General features: G+C 35.2%; 1 protein-coding gene across 5 annotated transcripts in view; it reads right to left on the bottom strand.

Moving 5' to 3' along the window:
• Positions 1-24,711, bottom strand: part of MYCBP2 (MYC binding protein 2, E3 ubiquitin protein ligase) — a 269,075-nt gene that overhangs the window by 113,185 nt on the left and 131,179 nt on the right. For all 5 annotated transcript variants that reach the window (XM_018056490.1, XM_018056491.1, XM_013968297.2 and 2 more), the window contains 10 exons: positions 21,785-21,876; positions 17,325-17,459; positions 15,910-15,993; positions 14,536-14,632; positions 12,261-12,453; positions 11,493-11,767; positions 7,597-7,818; positions 4,299-4,490; positions 1,948-2,154; positions 968-1,099 (listed from right to left, as the gene is read on the bottom strand). In XM_018056490.1, coding sequence (XP_017911979.1) covers positions 968-1,099; positions 1,948-2,154; positions 4,299-4,490; positions 7,597-7,818; positions 11,493-11,767; positions 12,261-12,453; positions 14,536-14,632; positions 15,910-15,993; positions 17,325-17,459; positions 21,785-21,876 — 1,629 coding nt within the window. The remainder of the gene's footprint in view (positions 1-967; positions 1,100-1,947; positions 2,155-4,298; positions 4,491-7,596; positions 7,819-11,492; positions 11,768-12,260; positions 12,454-14,535; positions 14,633-15,909; positions 15,994-17,324; positions 17,460-21,784; positions 21,877-24,711) is intronic.

The following is a 24,711-nucleotide window of genomic DNA, read 5'->3' as shown; positions in this document are numbered from 1 at the left end:
TTTAAATACAGTGTAACTCTAGCGTCTGCTTTTAATCCCACTGTAAAGAATATTAGCCATATTAAAAGATTTTGAATACATGAATTAAGATTTTCCCTTGCTAAGTTTAACTTTTAAGCTTGTTTTAAATATAGGAAAAATACAATAATGAGTTCATTATAATTTTAAGAGAGACAGAAAGAGACAGGCAAACATGGGAAAAAATATCTGTAAGACAAAACAAGATTCACTTGTATAAAAAATATGATATAGATATTGGTGCCTAACAATCAAAGACATAAACTTCATAATGATGTTTTTTGTTTTTTTAGTATCATATATCTTTTTGATGAAGTAACTAATTAAGTTACCTCATCCAAAACTCAGCTGTGTAATGAAAATTATTATGGTTGGATTCAGAATTACTCTATTATTACTTTAATATGAAGTAAAATTTGTTTTCCTAATAGTTATTTACTGCTAGACAATTAAGTTATATACAATAATAATAGCTTTAATAGTTAACACTATTTGTTAAGACCACTTGTTCTTTAAATGAGTTCTCGCACAATAAGAGAAGAAAAAATAGGAACTAATATTTATTGAATTTCTATATTGTGCTAGACACTGAGGCAAGTACTCTCCTCCATTTCTTAATTTAATCTGAACAATGTTACAATGGAGGTATTATCCTTCCCAACCTATAGATCAGTCTCAGAGTGGGCAAGTGATGACATGTCCAACATCTCAGAGCTAATATTGGGAAAAGCAAGTATCTGAAAGCTAGGTTTATTTGACTCCGAAACCTACGGCTACTTTCCACTATATCAGACTTTAACCTTTTGCATAAGTAGAGTACAATACAGTAACACATTAGGGATACAGTCAATACTGTATTTAAAGGACCACAAAAACTTTTTATCATTGTTTTTACATAAACTCATAATAATACATTCCATTTACAAACTAAACACATTGTTAAAATTACCTTTAAAGGAACAACTTTGTCAAGTCTGATTTCAGCAATATCACTGGGTGAATCATCTGTTGTGTAAGTTCCTTTGACTAATTCTAGAGATGTCCATCTGTGAGAATGAGTTGAATCCCCTGCATGCTCACTCTAATTAAAACAAAACAAAGCCCGCACATATTCTTAATTTCATTAAATGAACAATTTTGACTTATAATCAATTACTGTTTTTAAGCAGTCTATTTTCTTGCATATAAAATTATTATCCATTAGCACTCATCCATATAAACTAAAGAAAGCATTTTTGGTCCTCTATTCATTTGTATTTATTTTCTGAACTATCTGCAAATTATATCATACACAGGCTTTTCTCATCTGTCTTAAAATGATTTCCTCTTCTTCATCAGAATGCTATATCTAATTACAGAGTTTAAGGAAACAATTAACTGAATTAACTGCTTAAGAGAAGCAAAATACAGATAGACATTTATTAGCAAGTGATTTACATGCTACTTGTCTCATTTTAATAAAACTTTATGAAACTTAGGCGCTTTAAAAAATCTATAGTGGATACAGCAAGATAAAGCTAATTCAACCAACAACACTCTTTACTATTAATCATCCATTAGCACTCTTGACAAAACTGCTTAATCACTGATGGGGTAATAATATCAGTCTGAATACTGTTCTTGTTTTCTGAAATATTACAATAGTAAAAAAAAAAATTACTCAAGATTTATAATCTGAGGCCTGGTTACATAATTTCTCATTTTCACTTAAAATCTTCCCTGGTAGTGCAGAAAACATGACACAGGAGCGATCCAAATGGTACATAAACAATCAAGAAGAATTGCTCCCTTTAAATTCCTCTAACGTTGCCCATCTATGACTAATCTGCTAAACTGCACTATCTGGCTCTGGACCACTGCACTATTATAATGATGTATGTCCTGACACACAACCCACACACCCAAATGCATACTCAGAGTGGCACTTACATCATCAACCAACACCTCTAATTCATATTCATGAATTCCACCTCCTCCATAGACAGAAAAACCGACCACAACTATTCCAGGCTTGTCTACTGAAAAACAGATGGCATCTGGGGACCCATTCCCGGTGTTCCAACTTCTCCCCTGACTTGTCTTTGTGAATCGGTTAGCACTGGCTTTAACAGAGTGGAGAGAATTAAGGCCGTCAACCTGTAAATGACAAAAGTAAAAATATCAGTAGTCTGTACCTAAGTGTTACTAACATGCCTTTAACAAAACTATTCAAAAGTTTCTAAGGAGTTCAATAAAATAACCTACTTTTAACAAGAGGGTTTAAACCTCTCTAAAGGTATATTCCATTAAGAGATTAACCAGGAATAAAATCAGACTATATCACTCTAAATTCACAAATCAGTGTCTTTTTAGTCAAATTATACATTTAACTTAATTTATAATGTCAGAACTATAAACTTGTAAGTTATCACAGTCGTAACATGTGAACAAATTATCACTCACTTTGCAAAGAGATACCAATATTTTTAAGACCAATAGTTTTCAAACTATGCTGCACAGAACTCTAGGACAGATGAATATTCAAGAAAGAGGTGGACTGAGGTTCCTCTTTTCAGTCAGACCATCCTTCCTCTTATCTGTGAGTTTCAAGCTAAGACTCCATTGCAGAAAATGTTCTATGCCTTAAGTCTGAATATCACTAATGTATATCATAATAACTTGGTAGTCAGTATGGGAAAATACACATATACACAAGTACTACATCATTAATTACAGACTTTTATTAGGGAGGATCAAAGCACTTATTTTTGGTTCAAAACTAGCTTTTTAATTACAAAGCCTATTTCTGCTCAAAGTTGGCTGCAGAAGTTTGGAAGAGCTATAAGAGGAAAAAATTTAAGATTCCAGCAAGCATTACAAACTCCTCTGAGAAAGAAAAAAGTATGGATGTCTAAGTCAGGACCTTTAGAAACTCCCAAGGTTGTGAATTAGGCACTTGAAATTTTGGGCTTTCCTATTAAAAAAGTAAGTTCATAGGAGATTGATTACTAGATAGTAAATTTCTGAGGAATTAATGTATTCTGGGGACCAACACACTATAAACTTTCATCCAAGGTCTATAATAGTATAGGAGGGTAGTTTATTACAGGCTGAATGAACAAGTGAAAAGGAAAATTAAAATGTTCTGACAAGGGCTTCACCACCTCAACCAGGGTGAGATACTGAAATCTGCTCAGATGTGTGTATTCATTTAGAAATCCTAAAGACTTACCTCTCACTCTGAATCAGTAATGAGTGTAGACTGAATGGATCAAGTGAAAATAGACTCAAATAAATCTGAGAGTAAGAAAAAGTAAAGACTAGGAATTATAAAATTAAAATAGAGCAAAGACATTCCTTGGCAAGAAACCAGAGACTTGGGGTCACTGAGTACATAATGGTTATTAAACAGTCATTTGAATGATACAACGTACTATACATTATGACATAAAACCAATGTCTACTGTCTACTTTTTCAGAGAAAAAACAGAAACGTTCACCAAATTCAGCCAAAACATTTAGATGAATTATAAAACAGTGAGCAGAACAGTGAAATGGTGAAAAATAATTACTTTTAAAAATGTAAAGGCACTTTAAAGATGTTGCAATGTACTTTTCTCAAACATATTAATATTTGATCCTTTAAAGACTTTGTGATGATAATGGCTGTACAACAATGTGACTCCAATTAATACCACTGAACTGCACACATAAACATGACTAGAATGATTTTTTGTTGCGTAACTTACTACAATTAAAAAAAAAAAACCTTGTGATACAGGTTTCTTTAACCTGTATAATAACATAAAGATAATAACATATAAGATAATATAAAAATTGTTATTATTCCCATTTTACGCATGTGTCACTACGGTTAACCAAGTGAGCAGAGCTAAGGTCTGCACCTCTTCACGTTCTCCACACCACAGACGCATCATTAGTAGTCCTACTTCTACTTCCCATTACCCAGCAACGAGAACTATTTCTGCTTTCACTAGGACAGGGTGGTGGGCTGTGCAATGAGGCAGTTAAGGGGAAATGGTATACTTTGTATTAATGCAGCATCCTGGGTAAACTGCTGAGAGGGAGGAAGCAAGTAAGAGCAGAGAGGAGGTGTAAGGAAGTGGGGGTGGGGAATAAAAATTAAAAAAAAAAAGGGACAAGCCAGCTTGAAACTATTTTCTTGACGAAAATTAGTTTCTATGAAGCCAAAATACATGAGGAAAAAAAAAAAAAAAAAAAGAAACAATGTGGAGGGCTGAAACATGTCCTCATTATCCAGTATCAGAACAGAACCTCACCTCAGATCCCAGGGCAGACGCGGTCAGTTCACTGACAATGCTGGCCAGCAACCCGCAGGTGTTGGAGACCAGGTGGGAGGAGAAGAGCTCATTTTCTCTCCTCAGGCTGTTTCTGACGGGGAGCACCACAATTACCAGCATTTTCTCCAGAACTTCACGGAAGCTTGTCATCCCAGAGATATTCTCTTCATTCTGTGACACATGAAAAGAAAAAGTTCCCAGATAATTGCTTTATTTTCCTTCGCCTGAGTACTCAATTGCAAAATATTGTTTTCTAGAAGACACCTTTAAAACCCAGATTTGAGTCTTCATCTATGTATGCATCCAGCTGTATGCGGGCTCATCATGTCTACTTTTCATGTAGAAGTCCTTTCTCAAATTATTAGTCTCTAGATATCATAAAAGTACCACACATTTACAAAATGTCTGTGCTTTCATTAACCTTGAGTCATTTTCACTTACCCTCTTATTTGACTTTTCACTAACAATCATATATGGCAGAAAAAAACCTCTTCCTATTTAAAAAGCTTTTTCTGCAGGACAAGATTCCAAACTGAGATAATTATTTCTGATATGAAATAATTCCCAGTATGAAATAATATAATGACTACTGATTTAAAGGCAAAGCAATTGAGCAATAATCTATATAATCTGTTTTCTAATAAAATTATTTCTGTACATCTATGGGACAAAAATATGGAACTGTACAATGAACTGTGCAGTTTTACAGTTCTTACTATAGTTGATTTCAGAAGTGAAGATATGAAATTTCCACCCCTACCAATGAAAAACTTTCAAAATAAGAAATTAGTCCCATTAAAGACCAATGGGAAAATACTTTTTTCCAGGAAAAAGGAGAAAAGATGAAGCACCCTCAACATAATATGCACAATCTTTCTCTCATACTTTATTAATGTCCAATCTTAGGCTAAAAATAGTCACTTCGAGATATTCTTCAATCTTTAAGTTATTTCTACTATCTCTGAATTAAAATTACCGTAACATTTAGGTCAGTATCTTAAGTAATTAAGTTTTTGTGGCTTTCATTCTCCAAAATCTTTATTTTCTGGGAACATCTCAGAAACTTCACTTTGGATAAAACTCAATTTCCAACAGTACTCCATAGTCAGTACTCTGGAAGGGCTTTCTTTGGGGGGTGGGGCATGGGGGATGCGTGGAGTGCATTTATCTAGTTACATCCACTAGTTTCTAACTAGTAATTTAAAGATTAATGTAAGAAACTTCCCATAAAATCTTAACATGGAGTCGAGTGTCAATGTATTTTAGTTAAAGGATATATATAGATAAAAAAGCACATTACTAGCCACTAAAATTTTAGAAAAAGGGAACTCTTATTCACTAGTGGTGGGAGATGCAAGCTGACATTAGCTTTCTAGAAGGCATTTTGGCAGTTGGTAGCAAAATCTTAACATATTTTCCCTGACTTAAAATTTTTCCACACTTTAAGATTTATTCTGGAAAATTCACAGTGTATATAAATAAAAACTTAGTCAATGATATTTTCAGCAGCACTGTTTAAAATATTGAAATACTGGGAAAAATCTAAATATATTTATATAGAGGAAAAGTATTGAATGATTATATTATGCTATTCCCAAATGGTAGAATTCTATATTATCCATTAAAAAGCAAAATATACTAATCAGTATATATTGTCACAGATTAATAGATATGTGAATATGCAATTAATTTCAATAATTACCAAATGTTAGTAGTTCTAAAAGGCTTTTAATATCTTGAAGTTTTACTATACTTTTAAGGAAAACACTGCAACACTAAAGGGAATCCCAAAAGAAAAACAAAGCTTATCTATAACTTTATGACACAAACATTATCTTTACTTCTAGTATTCTCTTCCAAAATATGTATGTTTTTGCATACATATTTTACATAGTTTGTCACCATAGTTGTCTATATACCTTGATTTTTTACTTTATTTTAAAAACTTAACAAACATCTGCCTTGATATTAAATGTAAAGTTATTTTTAATGACTGATAGAACCATATTTTATCAAGTCGACATATCCAAATTCAATTATTTCACTTAATGATGGATATTTAAGGCTCTAAGCTACTCACTTTTCCTTTTAATAATATATATATCTATATATAGCTTTAGTCTTCCAATTACTTCCTCAGGTAATTTCCTTTGCAAATATTCATCACACATACCACTGAATTAACAACTTATTTTTTAAAAATACCATTCCAGTTTATGGGTCCTCAATTCAAGAGCTATATTGATCTTCTTAATTCTCGTCTCAACTAGTACCTAATAAACGCCTAATAAATAGTAGGTACACGATAAATACTTGCTAAAAGGTTGAAAGAAAAGGATTACTTACACTACATAATGCTATAAACCATCTATAAGTTTAGTGGTTTCCTCACAGTCTTACCAGCACAGCATTTTATAAAAGCAAAAGATTATTTTCCTGATATTTTACAAATATATTGATGCCATCATAGAACTTTCATCTACATTTAATTACTAGTTAAGACTGAAAAATTTCCCAGGTTGGCTTACTCTCTAGAAGTCCTCATATTTATTTCCATCACTTCTATGGGATCCTGCCAAAGTGCGATATTAACTGCAAATTTGCTTCCCATTCCACTATTGTCCTATTTTGTTTCTCTATGTCTCTGAAAATTTTCTCATAATTTTTCTGTTGCTTCAGTCACTAGAAAACTACTACTGTACAACAATTGGTATAACTGTTCTATTTTATACCCTTTCTTCCCTTTAAAGATTACTTCTCATCAGCTTGGTAGTAGGTTTCCATGCATACTTAATTTTTCTCCACAATGCTTTCTAATAAACCGGAAGCAATGACTAAGTAATGTTTCCTATGATTATTGTTTTATAATACTTATTTGAACATACCAAATTGTTGTAGAAAAAAAGTTTTAAAACTTACCTATTTCCCTAAAATTCTATCTTGGCAATCTAAAATATTATTTTGGAATGTAAAAGTTTGCTTATAGTATCTGCAATTTTTAAATGGTTTGGCAAAAAAAATACACAAGAATTTATCTCGTAAGTCTATCAAATTTTGTATAGGTTAGGGATCATTTAAAATTAAAAATTAAGAGAAAAAAGACTGCTCATTTACAGATAAACATGAGAAAATTTTTTTCTTAATTTTAACTCTTCTTACAAAACTCATTATTTGGTAAATATACTTACCTATGCAGAAAAATAAGCATCAAGCTAAGTATGTTTCAATTTACAGTTTTATTACTTCAATATGGATGATATTTCAGAAAAAGCCCTACCTGGCTGAGTTTTTCCATATGTGCTACCAAAAGGGGAAATCGGTGAACCAGTGTGGAGTCATTCTCTGTGCTAACTTGTTTAACAATTGATCGTAGCAATACTTCTCCATCATATGCAATAGGGAAGATAGAGGTCAGCTTAACAGATGTGTGACACAGAGCTGACATCACAGCTGCAAGGAGTCGGCTACTTGATGTCTTGAAGTTTGCCTCTTGGATATCCTTTTAAAAACAAAAAGGCAAAAAACCTTAAATCATACCAACATTTTCTAGCACTAGGTCACTCTGTCTGGTTATAGGATAATACACTATTATTATCAATGCTTTTAAGCACAATTGCTTAAATTACTACCCAATGAAGCTGGAAAATAACTAAATACAGCCGAGAAAAATCAGCTTCCTGTACTATTTATATATTTGTAGACCCTCAGAATCACAGTCCTCTCTAGAACAATTTCTCAAAAATGATTTCATAAAGGTCCCAATTAGTATACAGTGAAAGTTATTTCCAGTAACAAGCACTGAAACCATTTCCCTCAAATAATAAATGACTTAACTTGTCAGTCGGTGCTACTATAAGAAGATATCTACCTCATGTTAATGTAGCTTAATGTTATTATGCCGCTGCAGCAGCCATTTCACTAAGATCACAAAATTATGTCATCTTATTATACAATTTATTCAGAAAATTTATCACACTTGGCAAGATTTTATAAAAAAGTATCAAAAACTTATCAACACAGGATATGCAGGATATACAGAGGATCATACAGTTTTGTCTCTCCATTCAGTTAATATGCTTGTAATAGCAACTCAAGTATCAATTACATTAATTTTTAAATGTAAAACTAACCTTTCATTTCTAAAATAAACTCCAATTGCTATAATACACATTTTATTCACAATTCACAAAAGTTGTGTACACTGTACTTAGCTCATAAAGTATTTGTGTTACAAAGTCTAGCTGAGAGCAAAGCTAGTTTCTGTATGTTAAGACAATGTTTGTTAAAGTTAGCCTGTTCAGTAGCAAAAACAACCAGGTCAGAATGGGCAGGCTGAGACAGTGAAAGAGTAATTAAGTTGCGCACTGATCCAGGCAATAACCCTACCCCAGGAAAGTAAGTGGTAAAATACATTACCCTGCTCCATGGCAGGGATGAACGTGGAGGACATTAGGCTAAGTGAGATAAGCCAGTCACAGAAAGATAAATATTACATGATTCTACTTTTTTGAGGAATTTAAAACTATCAAACTCACAAAAGCAGAGAACAGAATGTTGGCTGTCGGCCTGAAGGGAGAGGAAATGGAGAATTGATGTTCAACAGGTATAAAGGTTCAATTATGAATGATGAATAAGTGCTAGGGATCTGCTGTACAACATTATATCTGGAGTAAACAATATTGCATTGTACACTCAAAATGCGTCAGGAGGATACATTTCATGTTAGGTGTTCTCACAACAATGAAATAAAACTTAAGTCCAGTGAATATAAATTCAATATTAAAATAAGTTAAATAAATAATAAAATGAAAATAAAGTTGCCTACCCAAATCTCATTACCAGAAAAACCTTTTTAACTCCACTAGGATGCCCTGCTTCTGACAGTGAATTTTTTGGTGGTGCTGGGGGAGGGGGCATTAGTAATGCTAGAACTTCCTATACAAAGGTAAGCAAAAGTGTGTAGAACAGACGCCTTGTGCCTTGTTCCCAAACTTGGGGGAGCAACCAGTATTTCCCCATTAAGTAAGATATTAGATGCAGACTTTTTATAAGTATCTTTTAGTAGACTGGTATTTGTTGAGTTTTCATCAGTGAGTAAGGGATAATTGTCAAATACTTTTCGTGTATCGCCTGAGAGGATCAGACAGTTTTTTTCCTCCATTCAGTTAATATACTTGTAAATATCAATTACATTAATTTTTAAAAGCAAACCTAACCTTGCATTTCTAATATAAACTCCAGTTGGTATAATAATACACATTTTATATTGCTGGATTTGAGTTGATAATATTGTTAATATCTATCTTTCTAAGTATATTTGTCTATAATATTTTTTCTTTCACAATCCTTGTCAGGTTTTATTTAGTATCAGGATGGGTGTAACTTGAAAAACTAGTTTGGAAGTGTTGCCTCCTATATTTTCTGAAAGAGTTTGTAAAGTCATTTCTTTCCTCTATGTTTAGTAGACTTCATCAATGATAATATCTGGGTCTAGGGTTTTCTTTGTGGTAAAATTTTAAATAATTGAATTTTTTTAATGGACATAAAAACATTCAGATTATTTTACTTCTTGTTGTGCCAGTTCTCGTAAGTTGTAATTTTCAACAAATCTGTATACTTTATCTAAAGTGATAATTTATTGGTATAAAACTGTTTATAATATTCCCTTATAATATTTTAATGTCTGTTGGATATATAGGTATATTTCTAATTTCATTCCTGACAATGGTATTTTTGTTTTTTTCTTTCTCTCTCATCTCTCAGACTTCTAGGAGTTTAAAAATTTTATTTTCAAAGAACCAACTTTTGACTTTCTAATCTTCTCTATTTTCTATTTCATTGATTTTGATGTTTAACTTTTTTATTTCATTCCTTTATCTGTATTACTTTCTTCTTACATTGGGTTTGACTTGATCTTTCTAGCTTCTTAAAGTAGAGATTTAGATCACTGATGTTAAACTTTTCTTTTTTGCTAGTAAAAATAATAAAAAGCATAAATTTTTCTCCAAGCAACACACTGGCTACTTCTCACAAATTGTGCTCTATTTTTATCTTCATTGTGAAAATGTCTAATTTCCTTTGGAATTCTTCTTTGATTTGCTGGTTACTCAGAAGTGTTGCCTACTTTCCAAATATTTGGTGTTTTCTTTGATATATTTTACATTTAACTTTGAATTTAATTCTACTGTGGTTTGAAAACACCTTAAGATCTCAATCTGATAAAATATACTAAGACTTATTTTGTGGCCTAGCATACAATCTACCTCTGTGAACATAACGTGTATACTTAAAAGAATATGTACATTGAACCTGCACATTCTATTCCGTAAATATCAGTTCTTCTGTATCTGAACTGATTTTGTTGTCCAGTGGTTCTATTAATTACTGAAAGAGTTCTATGTTTTATTAATTATGCATAGTCACCAACTATCAATGTGATTTGTTTACTTCTCCTTTTAGTTCTGCCAGTATTCTGCTCAGGTGTTTGAAACTAATTTGAGGCACACACTTTTATTAAAACTGCAGTTCCCTCATGAGCGAATGAATGACATTAGCATGCAAAGTCATTCACAGTCCCTCTCCTGACTGTTCCGGAGATACGGGAGTAGCAGGAGCTACCATAAGCTGCCCTTGCTCTCACACACGTGCTCACTCATAGATTCAAAAAGTAACCCGGCATCTGTACAATGTGCTTGCCAATTCAGTAATTGAGAAAGGATAAAGCAAATAGAAAGTTTTGTTTACCTTTGATTATTTAAGTCACACGTACCAAAATGATTTCCTAATTTACCTTTTATACAAGGGAAAGGCTAAGGCAACGGAAATGTATTTTCTTTGAATAGTATTAAGTAACATATCATATTTTCAGCTGCTGCTGCTGCAAAGTCGCTTCAGTTGTGTCTGACTCTGTGCAACCCCATAGACAGCAGCCTACCAGGCTCCTCTGTCCCTCGGATTCTCCAGGCAAGAATACTGGAGTGGGTTGCCATTTCCTTCTCCAATGCATGAAAGTGAAAAGTGAAAGTGAAGTCGCTGAGTCGTGCCCAACTCTCAGCAACCCCATGGACTGCAGCCTACCAGGCTCCTCTGTTCATGGGATTTTCCAGGCAAGAGTACTGGAGTGGGTTGCCATTGCCTTCTCTATATTTTCAGCTAACATTTACTTAAAATTACCTGATCCAAACAATTCAGTAGGTCACAAAGGCAAGCCCATTGTAAGGCAGGAGTTGGATAGAAAGAATGGAAACAGGCAGTGAAGGTATTATGACACTCCTGAAGGACAGCTTCTAGGAGACTCAAGGGTTGACTGAGATATCCTTGGGGGTCATTATCCAGTTTCACCATGCAGTGGTCAACTCCTTCGGACAAAATTTTTCTTAACAAAGTTCTGGTTTTTCCAATACATTCTGCTAATTTGCTAGTTTCTTCTACAACAGCTTTTCCTGTAGCTTTACGAGGAGAAAGCAGATAAATAATTAATTAGGATAATAAATATGCATGAAAACACTCAATAAATTTCAAGTAACTTCCTATATGGCTATTCATAACCTAGAAGTGAAATAAGAGAGATCACATGTGGGTTCAAAAGTATTTTTTTTTTAATCTAAATTAGGGCAAAAAAACTTATAGTGGTTGCAGCATTTAAGTCCAAATCAGTCATTCAAAATATTCCAATTTGACAGAATCTGTTTAAAATAACACTTTATTAGAGTAGTTAACTCTAGCCTAATATGACTTTTTGTTATCAGAATGACATGTAATCTATTATATTGTTTATAAGTAAATGTGAGCATCACAACAAGCCAACCTTTTCCACTCAACTCAGGAGCAGGTTAAATAAAGGCAGTTGGGGATTTTAAACTCATGGTAATCCCTATGCAAACCTCCTCAATGTCTCAAAACATTGTTTCCCCTTAGGTCATTAAAAAAAATGCATCATACCTGACACTGGGTAAATTTCACAGGTATAGACACGCAATAACCTTAGACAACAGGTTCCCACAAAGCGCAGTCTCTCTAAATCTAGAAGCGTAGCTGTAAACTGGAATCCTTTTAATCCTCTAAGTTCTTCAACTCCTAAGACTAGGGTGGTCCAGCTCCAGTGAAGAATACTCAACAATGACTCAAAACATTCCTAATCCAGAATATGAGAAAACAGACACCAATTAGTTTAAGTTGTACCATAGGCTGACTCAAATGGAAAGATGACATTCAACTTGAAAAGTTAATCTTGAAGTTTCTACTGAGTTTCATAACCCAAATAATAGACATTCTATTAGTTCATTCATTAAATGACCATTAGGAACATCTTTGAAGCTTGACAAAAATAAAAAATAATTTACTCTATGTCTATATATTAAATTTTACAATACAAACTATAGCCAAATCTTGATAAACAAGTTAAAAGGAGATTAAAATTGACTATGAAATATAAAAAACACTTATTTGGGTCTTCAAAAGTTCTAGAATATGGGTTTAGGGTGGTGAGCATAGTTTGCCATTCCAGTTGGCCTGCAGGTTTTATGATGCTTACATGATGATGGATACAACACGAATCTCAAAGTAAATCTCATCTCTACCAAATCTCAGTTCTCTGGTGTGACAGTACCAAGAATAAAGGTTTGTAGTTTAAGTTTTTAAAGAAATGAATGAATAAATTTATTCTACAAAGATTACAATTACAATTACCTAATGACCACAAAACCACTTAGACGTTAATATGAAAGAATTTCCAGGCACACAAAAAAAGAGATCACTGAAAAAGACATAACAAAGGCAAAGATACTTATTGGATCAAAAGATACCAAACAGATCTTAATACTGAAAGGATGTCAAGGAACCAAGGAGCCAAAACTCTTAAGAGTTCCTTATTCAAAGCACCCCTTCTGTTGGAAGGTGTATTTGACTTGATATATCCAAATTTAAATGAGCCCACTTCCACTAGAAATATTCAGAGAAGTACGTATCAAAGACATGTATGTACAGACATGAATATAAAACCAACCCTCTGTATTCAAAGGTTTCACACCTGCAGATTCAACAAACCAAGGGTCAAAACTATTCAGGAAAGAAAATTTCCAAAAAGTTCCAAAAAGCAAACCTCAAATGTGTGGCATGCCAGGGATTATTTATATAACAGTTACATTGCATTAGGTATTATAAGTAAGCGAGAGCTGACTTAAAGTATACAGCTGACTTAAAGTATACAGGAGGATTTGTGTAGGTTACACACAAATGCTATGCCATTTTATATAAGGAACTTGAGTATCTAGGAATTTTGGTATATGTGGGGGGTCCTAGAACCAACCCCCCCTTCAAGTACCAAGAGACAACTATGTTAAAGTAAAAAATGAGATACAAACAATCCTTTGATGGGAACAGAATTGGATAAATTAGAGTACATCAATCTGCTGGGAATTCCTTGGCCGTCCAGTTGTTAGGACTCTGATTTTTCACTGCCGAAGGCCCAGGTTCTATTCCTATTTGGGAAGTAAGATCCCCCTAGCTGTGTGGCACAATCAAAAAAAAAAGCATTCTATGGAACACCATTCTATGGAATACACCATACACCATTCTATGGAATACTATGCAAACATTAAAAAATTCAGACAGAGCCCATGTATCAACATAGAATATCTGTAGTAAGTTACTTGCTCAGTCATGTTCGATTCCGTGTGACCCCTTAAACTGTAGCAGGCTAGGCTCCTCTATCCTTGTAATCCTCCAGGCAAGAATACCGGAGTGGGTAGCCATTCCTTTCTCCAGGGGATCTTCCTGACCCTGGGATCAAACTTGGGTCTCCTGCACTGCAGGCGGATTCTTTACCATCTGAGCCACCAGGGAAGCTCATATATTTGATGAAACTTTTCATCATCAATCTCACTCCTTTGCATATATCCAGAGAAAACCATTAATTTGAAAAGACACATGCATCCCAATGTTCATAGCAGCACTATTTACAACAACTAAGACATGGAAGCAGCCTAAATGTCCATTGACAGATGAAGGAATAAAGATGTAGTGTGTATATAAGACACACACATACAGAGAACACCTCTATTTTCACATTATTTTAAGTGCATATTCTTCGGCCTGGGATGTCAAAACTAGTACAAACAAATCGCAGTTACAAAACTATGCTGAGATAAACTGTGCTAACCATCTAAATGAAACTGAACACTGGACAGAAAAGCTGGAATTTTTTTAAATGGCTTACCACTGAGACAGTTCTCGCAAAAGATCTCTTTAAAATATGTACAGGTTCACTGGTTTGCTGTTTGCCTTTTGAAGCACTGCCATCACTAGTTGGAAGTCTGAAGGTAGCAGACACACACAAACTTATGTTGGAAAGTTCAATGACATTTTCTTCTCAAATATACATTTTTGCAATAGCAAAGTAAATTAAACATTTAACTATTCTGTTTGCTAAGCAAAATTTTTAGCACATAAGCAAAGCAGTTCATCTTCTAAATGTCACCTTTGTAAAAAGCTGGGTAGTAGAAACTCTCTTCTCCTACTAGACAGCAAACATAACTTATGTTTTCTAGTAATGTTACTAATAAATGCTAGTAACTGTACCCAGGAGTAGACCAAGCAACTAGTAATTTTCAAAATGCTACCCATGGCAAATTCTGACTATAACAGATTGTAAAATAGCAAATAAAAATCTCCTCTTGTAAAAAGTGAGGTTATAACATCTAGGTTCTTAAAGAGATTACTAGAAAAGATATGGAAGAGAGAATCACTGTTCTAAAGCTATTTCCTTTGATATTTACTACTTAAAATAAGAATGTCATTGTCTAGTAATGGTTTATATCTATTTAAATTCTTTCATCTAAAAATTATTACAGTAATCTCCTAGAAATAGATGGATACACACATAGGCAATGCTCCCATATATGTCTCAATTCCCATAAAGTAATTAAAATTCTTAAATGATATTAAAATATAATAGTATGTCATATGAGCAAGTTATCATTTGATATTTTAATTAAAGGCAGAAACTTTTCAGCGGTAAGGGATTTTCCAATTCATTCTATCACAAGATGAACAAGAAACATAAAAGTGTAGAATAAATCAACTAGGCCTACATAGAAAAGTCCCTAATACTCAGATTTCATTTCTCTAAGATGAATTTCATTAGTTTAAAACATTCAGAAATTGGTGAGAAAATCAATAGATTAAAAAAATCAGTTCAGTTCAGTCGCTCAGTCGTGTCCAACTCCTTGCGACCCCATGAATCGCAGCACGCCAGGCCTCCCTGTCCATCACCAACTCCCAGAGTTCACTCAGACTCACATCCATCGAGTCAGTGATGCCATCCAGCCATCTCTTAAGTCATTAAAATATCACAGGCATAATATAGATAATGTGAATCACTAGTGACATTTTACTAAAATTAACCTTCAGGTAAAAAAATGTTTAAAGATATACAAAACTTAGATGTTTCTGTTCTATTTCTAATGGTATATTATAAAGTGCTGAATGCTTCAAGTAATTTCTCCCTTATTATGTCACAAATTTTACAGTAATCCTAGTGCATTATATTAAAAGAATAAACCATGTTAATTAACTATAAATATGCTAATACCTGTATAATAATTGAGGTATCTGACCAGCATTAACATCTGTGCCATTATTTGATTTCTTTGAACTTTTAAACTGGAAAACAACCCTATGAAGAGAAAAAAATAACAATGCAACCAAAAACAACATGATTCCAAGATTCATGAAAGAAACTGAAAAATGTAACAATCATGTTTTCAAACTTTATGTAACTGAAGAGAAATTCATTTTTCAGGGGAGAAAGTAAAAGTAGAAAGACACTGTTGTGATCTCAGTTCTAGCTCCAAATAGCTTAATGGGTTAAATGAAAGAACTGAACCTGATTGGGAGCTACTGCCCGATCCCTCCTGTTAAAGCTCAACATCAACCAGAATGGTACGTTTTTACCAAAATATCGATACTTCAACAAACAGTTTAAAATCTATTAAACTAGATACGGTATAAACTTTAGCTTCAAATGCTATGATATTTCAAGGTTGAATCAATTGTATATGGAATAATGTAGTACAGGACCAAAAAGGAGTCTCTTGAGTTTTACCATTCAATTTGAAAAGGATACGTTATGACAACAGACTTCATTTCTCTACAACATTCTACTTTGTACATTCAGGAACACAGAATTCACCTCATAAATTAGTCTGCTCTGTTTTTGGTCAGTTCTGAGTTGAATGAAACTATATGAAGTATATCCAGTTCAAACAGCTTATGCTCAAGAATGATAAAGAATAAACTGAACTTCTCTTATAAATGATAGCTCCTTCACATGAATCAGAGTACAGAGTAGGCTAGACTTGGAGTCAAGAGACCCCAGGTCGAGACCTGGCTCTGCCACAAAGCAGCTGTACGATTTGATGCAAAATTGTTTCACCTTTTGTCTCTTTATTCCCGACTATAAAAACAAGGCTAATAACCCCTTTACAAAGTTACTGAGAGCATCAAATGAGATATTATGTATGAAAGCATTTTGTAAACTGGGAAGAGCTCTGTATTTGAAATTTAAAAGTAAACTTCCCCTTACACCTTATTAAAACTATATCATCTCATATCATAAAAGCTTTGCAACTTGTTATTTTCATCAGCATGATCAAATTTTATAGCAAGTATATTATTTCTTCTTTCAAGTTTCCAGACGCCTAACTATTCTTGTCATTTTCCTCTGTGTAACTTCTAATTTTGGTATAATAAGGTTTTAAACATTGTAACATCCAGAAACACATACAAATGCCAAGTGACAAGAGCAAAGAATAGCAGAGTATCTTCTCATTTTGTCTTACTTTATTTAGCATGAGATTACACGAATTTAATTTTTAGCAGGTCATATTATGTTCTAGACCTACAAAGATTTTTTTTTATCCTACAAAAAGACCTCTGAGCTTTCAAATCAACATTCAGCTAACAAAAATGAGAGTTGCTTAAGTAATGCTGAAACATTCTGCTCACCCATCATCTGTGGTAATAGAGGCTTGTCCGTGAGATCCACAGTCACTGCTGGGTCCTGACACTCGTGCCCAGGCAACATACCACCAGCCTGCCTGCAGGAGGACTGGTTCATCAAACATCATTGCATATTTTTCCCTAAGAGGAAAATCAGACCGTCAAAGAAAGGGCCTCTGCACTTCTTTGGTACATACATTTACTTTTTAAAATCCTTTTTATAAGCAAAACATGAAATACACAGTATTAGAAGATTCTTGCCAAACGACATGAAAAACCCTCTATTTTAAAAAGTCTGGGCAGTGGAACAAATTTGAGTCAGTTGGAGTTAGGTGGATGAACTTAGAGACTGCCATACAGAGTGAAGTCAGAAAGAGAAAAAACAAATATATATGGGATCAAGAAAAACAGTACTGATGAACCTATTTGCAGGGAAGGAATGGAGATGCAGATGTAGAGAACAGACTTGTGGAAACAGTGGGGGAAGGAGAGGGTACAACAAATAAAGAAAGTAGCATACACAAACACACACGCACACGTGCGCACGAAAGCACGCACGCGTGCACACACACACACACACACACACACACACAATCAACTGCCAAATAGATAGCTACTGGGAAGTTGCTATACAACACAGGGAGCCCAGCCTGGTGCTCTGTGACAACTCAGAAGGGCGCAGTGGCAGGGAAGAGGGAGACTCAAGAGGGAGGGGATATATATATATATAATTATGGCCGATTCACATTGTTGTATGACAGAAAACAGCAGCATTATAAAGCGATTATCCTCCAACTGAAATACATAAATGACAGTTACTTGTGTTATGGTCAAGACATTTTCGTCCCCTTCATTGTGAATTCTAAAACTTGCTTAAAAAATATAAAACTTTCATACTAAAATAAGATGACTTTTACATTTCAGTCACTGTCATGTCCAACTCTTTGCGACCCCGTGGACTATAGCACACCAGGCCTCTCTGTCCATCACCAACTTCTGGAGATTGCTCAAACTCATGTCCATTGAGTCAGTGATGCCATCCAACCATCTCATCCTCTTGTCGTCCCCTTCTCCTCCTGTCTTCAATTTTCCCCAGCATCAGGGTCTTTTCAAATGAGTCACTTCTTCACATCAGGTGGCCTAACTATTGGAGTTTTCAACTTTAGCATCAGTCCTTCCAATGAATATTCAGGACTGATTACCTTTAGGATGGACTGGTTGGATCTCCTTACAGTCCAAGGGACTCTCAAGACTCTTAACACCGCAGTTCAAAAGCATCAATTCTTTGGCACTCAGCTTTCTTTATAGTCCAACTTTCACATTCATACATGCCTGCTGGAAAAACCATAGCTTTGACTAGATGGACCTTTGTCAGCAAAGTAATGTCTCTGCTTTTTAATATGCTGTCTAGGTTGGTCAGAGCTTTTCTTCCAAGGAGCAAGCGTCTTTTAATTTCATGGCTGCAACCATCTGCAGTGATTTTGGAGCCCAGAAAAATAAAGTCAGCCATTGTTTCTCCATCTATCTGCCATGAAGCGATGGGACCAAATGCCATGATCTTCGTTTTCTGAATGTTGAGTTTTAAGCCAACTTTTTCACTCTTCTCTTTTGCTGTCATCAAGAGGCTCTTTAGTTCTTCTTCACTTTCTGCCATAAGGGTGGTTTCATCTGCGTATCTGAGGTTATTGTTATTTCTCCTGGCAATCTTGATTCTGGCTTGTGCTTCACCCAGCCCAGCATTTCGCATGATGCACTCTGCATAGAAGTTAAATAAGCAGGGTGACAATACACAGCCTTGATGTACTCCTTTCCTACTCTGGAACCAGTCTGTTGTTTCATGTCCATTTCTAACTGTTGCTTCTTGACCTGCATACAGATTACTCAGATTTCTCGTTTTCCAACTCTTGAAGAATTTTCCATAGTTTGTTGTGATCCACACAGTCAAAGGCTTTGGCATAGTCAATAAAGTAGAAGTAGATGTTTTTCTGAAATTCTCTTGCTTCTTCTATGATCCAACGAAAGTGGCAATTTGATCTCTGGTTCCTCTGCCTTTTCTAAAACCAGCTTAATCATCTGGAAGTTCTCAGTTCAGGTACTTTTGAAGCCTGGCTTGGAGAACGCTGAGCATTACTTTGCTAGGCTGTGAGATGAGTGCAACTGTGTGCTGGTCTGAACATTCTTTGGCATTGCCTTTCTTTGGGATTGGAATGAAAACTGACCTTTTCCTGTCCTGTGGCCATTGCCGCATTTCCCAAATTTTCTGGCATATTGAGTGCAGCACTTTCACATCATCTTTCAGGATTTGAAAAGCTTAACTGGAATTCCATCACATCCACTAGCTTTGTTCGCAGTGATGCTTCCTTAGGTCCACTTGACTTCGCATTCCAGGATGTCTGGCTCTAGGTGGGTGATCACACCATCGTGGTTATCTGGGTCATGAAGATCTTTATTGTATAGTTTTTCTATGTATTCTTCCCACCTCTTCTTAATATATTCTGCTTAGTTAGGTCTGCCTCTGTCCTTTACTGTGCCTGTCTTTGCATGATTCCCTTGGTATGTCTAATTTTCTTGAAGGGATCTCTAGTTGTTCCCAATCTATCATTTTCCTCTATTTCTTTGCATTGATCACTGACGAAGGTTTTCTTATCATTTCTTGCTATTCTTTGGAACTTTGCATTCAAATAGGTATATCTTTCCTTTTTCCCTTTGCGTTTTGCTTCTCTTCTTTTCTCAGCTATTTGTAAGGCGTCCTCAGAAAACCATTTTGCCTTTTTGACAATCTTTAACTGTTATCCAAAAAATGGATAGTTTTTTCAGGAAGACTGAATTTTAAAGTAGATTTATTCAACTAAAGTGTTCTGTGGGCTCTGGAATCAGATGGCCTGAGTTCAAGGCCTGGCTTTGTAACTTGCTGGCTGGGTGATCTTGTGCAAGTTACTACAGCTTCTGTGTGACTCAATGACTCATGTTTCCTTATTTGGAAATAGGGATAACAGTAATATCCAGGTCATAGGACTGCTCTGAGAACTGAGTTGAGACAAGGAGTTTGGAACTGAACCTGTCACATAGTAACTACCCAAAAAGTTCACTAAATTAGCAGGAAAGCAAAAAAATAAAATAAAATAAAATAAACAAATAAGAGAATCTGATATATACCCAAGTTGAAAAGTCCTATTAACAGAGTGGAGGGAATGTGCACTGATTGCAGCTAGGGATAGAGAGAACAGAGGATACTGAGGAAGGGGAAGACTGTCACGAACAGTTCTGCAGAGGTCTGAAAGTACAAAACAGGATATGAAACTGGCAAAGTGTCTAGTAGGATTAGAGCATTAAGACAGATAAAGAAGAGTAATAGGGAGAAAGTTAAAAGAGGCTGTTAAAGATTAGGGATGTTCTTTAACACTAGCCATAGGAATCTGGGCTTCATTAATAGGCAAATGAAGAAAATCTAGATGATTCTGTCTATATAAAGCCATATACTGCATTTTTGACTCATAATCATCGGTTCAAAATATGACGACAATGGTATCTTAAGGCTTTACTAAAAATTACTTAATAATTAATCTTCCTGAAATTTCCCCAATTTTCATTCATAGATAACATAAAAGTTACTAGAAAAATATCTCCCGATACTGGTTAATGCCTAAAGTGAAGAAACAGTTGGAATTTTCTTTAGGTTTACTATTTTGTTCACAAAGTACTATCTACTGAAAGCAAACTCAATGCCTTATCACCAGTTTCAGAAAAGATATATTTTCATTAGTAAAAAGCTTATGAATGCCACAGGAGGTTTTCCTAACATAGTGACTGGTGAAGGACCATGTGTTACTATTACCATTAAGTTCAATTCATTTCTTTTTCACATTATCGTCTTCCCTGGTTTATCATAGCACAGGCTGAGATAATTCTTAGGATTACACAGAAAGACTGATAAAATCTGCCTCTCTTTTATTTAATGAAAACTTAAAAAGCAAGCATCCTGATTCTGGCTACTCCTGAGGTTTCAGTAAAGCTGGCCACCTCTCCAATGGTGCTATAACCAAGCAAACACTACAGGCACGGTGTCAAGGTGTCAGAGTATGCAGGTGATCTAAAGTACGGCCCACTGCGACTACTGGACATAGCACACGTAACGCTACTGGTAGTAAATAACTGCACTGCATCACTAGAGTAGGATATCAGATGTTCTCTAAGTGATGCATGAAAATATGTGTGCAAAATATGTGTATTTCCACCTTCAGTGTAGAAACAGTCAATTTATCTTGTGAAATACAAATAGGAAGGACACTACAGTTTTAATGTACTATTGTTAAAAGCAACACTTATCACCTAGCACATAATTTAGTTTCTTAAGCATCTGATCACAGATTACTTAAAACTTCCTTTTTAAATCATGTTATTCATTTATAATAAACTTGCCATATCAAGTATGCAATGATTACAATGAATACGGAAGAAATCTTTACCTAGCAGCACAGTCATAAGCTAAGACATCTGTCTCTGCAAGAAGGTCTCCATCAGTTTCATGATCTCCTCCATCAGGACCTAACTCAAACAGCTGGGGAAAGGAGAAAAGCATATTGTGATCACTCAATCATGTAAATCTGCTGAATAATGTGCTTATAATTTTGTATCTCTAATATACACTGGACATTATTAAATGTAAAAGAGTACCTGCTTAAAAAAAATCTTAGTGAAATAAACAAATCTATATATCTAAATTAAGAAACTTATACAATGTCTTGTGGTCTATATTAACCTCAGTTTTTCTTGCTTTATATATTCACCTACTTATATCAAATGCTCCAAAAATGTTCTTTACCAGATATAAACATCTGAAGGAGGTGAGAGAACTCTAATTTCTAAGTGAGGTTCCAAATGTAGAATTTTGCCTTAACATGTAACTAGCTATGAGATCCTAGGATCCGGTTTCTTCATCCATAGAAGGGAGATGGACACACTAGCAGTGCCTACTTCATTGTAACTGTGAGAATTAAAAGAAACGATACTTGTAGAACACTTATATACCACAGCACCACCCCCTACCGCCCCAAAAAAAGGCTAGAAAAATATTAGCTGATGAGTTGGCAATAACAGAAGGTAAAGCACTCAGGTTACTCAGTGGTAAAGAATCCACCCGCCAGTGCCGGCCAGTATAGGAGATGTGGCTTCAATCCCTGGTCAGGAAACTAAGATCCCACCTGCCATGGGCTCCAGAATTAAAAAGAAGCCCTCATACCACAATGAAAGATCCTACATGACACAATGAAGATGCCGGGAGCCACAACTAAGAGCTGAAGCAGCCATTTAAAAAAAAACAAACAAAAAAAAACCAACCCTGGGATAATCCTTTTGTTCCGTATCTCTCCACCAGTTCTGTATCTGTTCTATTGCTGGTACCAAACACTGTCAATGCCACTGCCAATGCCACTGCCAATGTGTTTCCAGTATTACTAGCTGAAAGAATTCAGTACGAACTAATTAATTCTCTCCTTTCTCTCCTTGTTCTAACCCATATTCCACAGTTAAAGGTTTTTGCTTTTCTTTAATAACCCATAGTTGTCTTTTTAAAATGCATATCTGATTAGAATACTTCTTTAGTCTAAAAGTCGTCAATGGTTTCCCTCCTTTTCATTGTAAATAGCATGATATAAAGGTCCTTAATAACTTGCCCCTATGGCTCCACTGTTGATCTTCAGCAAATAATTTTGAACACATACTGTGTGCCAGGCAGGGTGGTTAAGAATCGGGCATACAGGGGTACACAAGGCAAACAACAAAAAATGGGGGCTATCGGAATGTACAGTTTTAAATAGGCTCACCACGGAGTTGAGATCTTAAGGTAAAGATCTGTTCCCATGCAGGTATGGGAAGGAAGAGCTATAGTCAGAGGGAGTAACAGGTATGAAGCTCCTGAAGTTTGACTGTGCCCAGCATATTTGAGGAACACAGGCAGCCAGTGTAGCTAGACTGTGGTGAATTAACTAGTATAACATAAGGGCAGAGGGGTGATGGAAGTTACTTCTGATGGTGTTTTTCAGGCCCTTGTAAGGCCTGCGGTTTTCATTCTAATATAAGCAGCACTGCAGGAATCTGAACAGAGGAGTGGCATACTCTGGTGTACATTCCAAGAGAATCACTCTGCTTTGCAGAGAAGACAACGAAGGGAGCAAGGATGGAGTAAAGGCTACTCTGTACTGATCCAAGCGGGCGGGGTTTGGACCAACCTGGTACTAGGGACAGTTTTCAGAAGTAGTTAGACCCTGGATTTATTTTTGAAGTGCAGCCAACAACATCTGCTGCTAGAGTGAATGTGGGATGTGAAAGACAGAGGGCAGTCAAGAAGGACTTCAAGATTTTTGGCCTGAGCAACTGGAATAATAAAGTTAATTCTACTGTGAGCCCGTTAAATGGGATGGGGAAGGACAACAGAACAGGAGGTTTAGAGAAGATGTCAGAAGCCTGGTTTTGAGTATGTTACACCCCAAATACCTGTTAGCTATTCACATGGAGATGCAGAGTAGGCAGCTGTGTAAATGACTCTGGAGGTCTATTAAGTGTAAGAGTGATAAAAAGAAAAACACTTAAAGCCATCAGGCTGGATCACGGTGGGGTGAGCAGACTTTAAAAAGATGTCCAAGACTTTGAGTTCTGGCACTCCATCATTTACAGATCAGGAAGATGATGAGTAACCAGTGGGAGACTAAGAAGAGCAGCCAAAGAGACCGGAGGAAAACGAAGCCTGGTGTCGTGGGAGCCATGTGAAGAAATTGTATCAAAGAAAAGCTCAATCAGATTAAATTGTGTTAACTGAGGTAAGGAAGATAAAGACTGGGACTACAGTAGCATTTAACTGAGAAATTTTTTATGAAGCCTGCTACTGAAGTTAAGGCATAAACGACAGTTTTCTCTTTCACTTTAAGAGAAAATCAGATAATGTGACAACAGAACATTCAAGCTATCAGTGAATTTTTAAAGACTGAGCAGATCCTTTACTTAGTGTAACAGGTGGCCCTTTCTGACATGCATAGTGCAGTAAACTTATGACTCCTGGTTGTTTTTTGACTCTCTACCAGAGGCAATCCATCCCCTTACTCACTTCATCCCTGGTCCCCCTATGTCTGTGGTGATGATGTATGTTTACATAGCATCTGGTGATATATAAATGCTAAAAAATTTTAAAGCCACATCAAAATGCCCCTGTATCTTGTCATTAAAATGGCTACAAGAAAGTACACAGAGAGAAAGGTATACAGAAGATTGAGATTGACTGCTAATGCCTTTTTCAACCTAAAATGATTGAAAAGTCATTTTCTATTTATTTTACTCCTTTTTAATTTGACTTCTGAATTTTTCATGAGTTAATGATTTAGTATTACTCTATTTGATCATA

This window comes from Capra hircus, chromosome 12 (assembly GCF_001704415.2).
Source record: "Capra hircus breed San Clemente chromosome 12, ASM170441v1, whole genome shotgun sequence".
Classification (NCBI taxonomy): Eukaryota; Metazoa; Chordata; class Mammalia; order Artiodactyla; family Bovidae; genus Capra; species Capra hircus.
The sequence above is the reverse complement of the archived record's forward strand: the minus strand, read 5'-3'. Positions and strand labels throughout refer to the sequence as shown.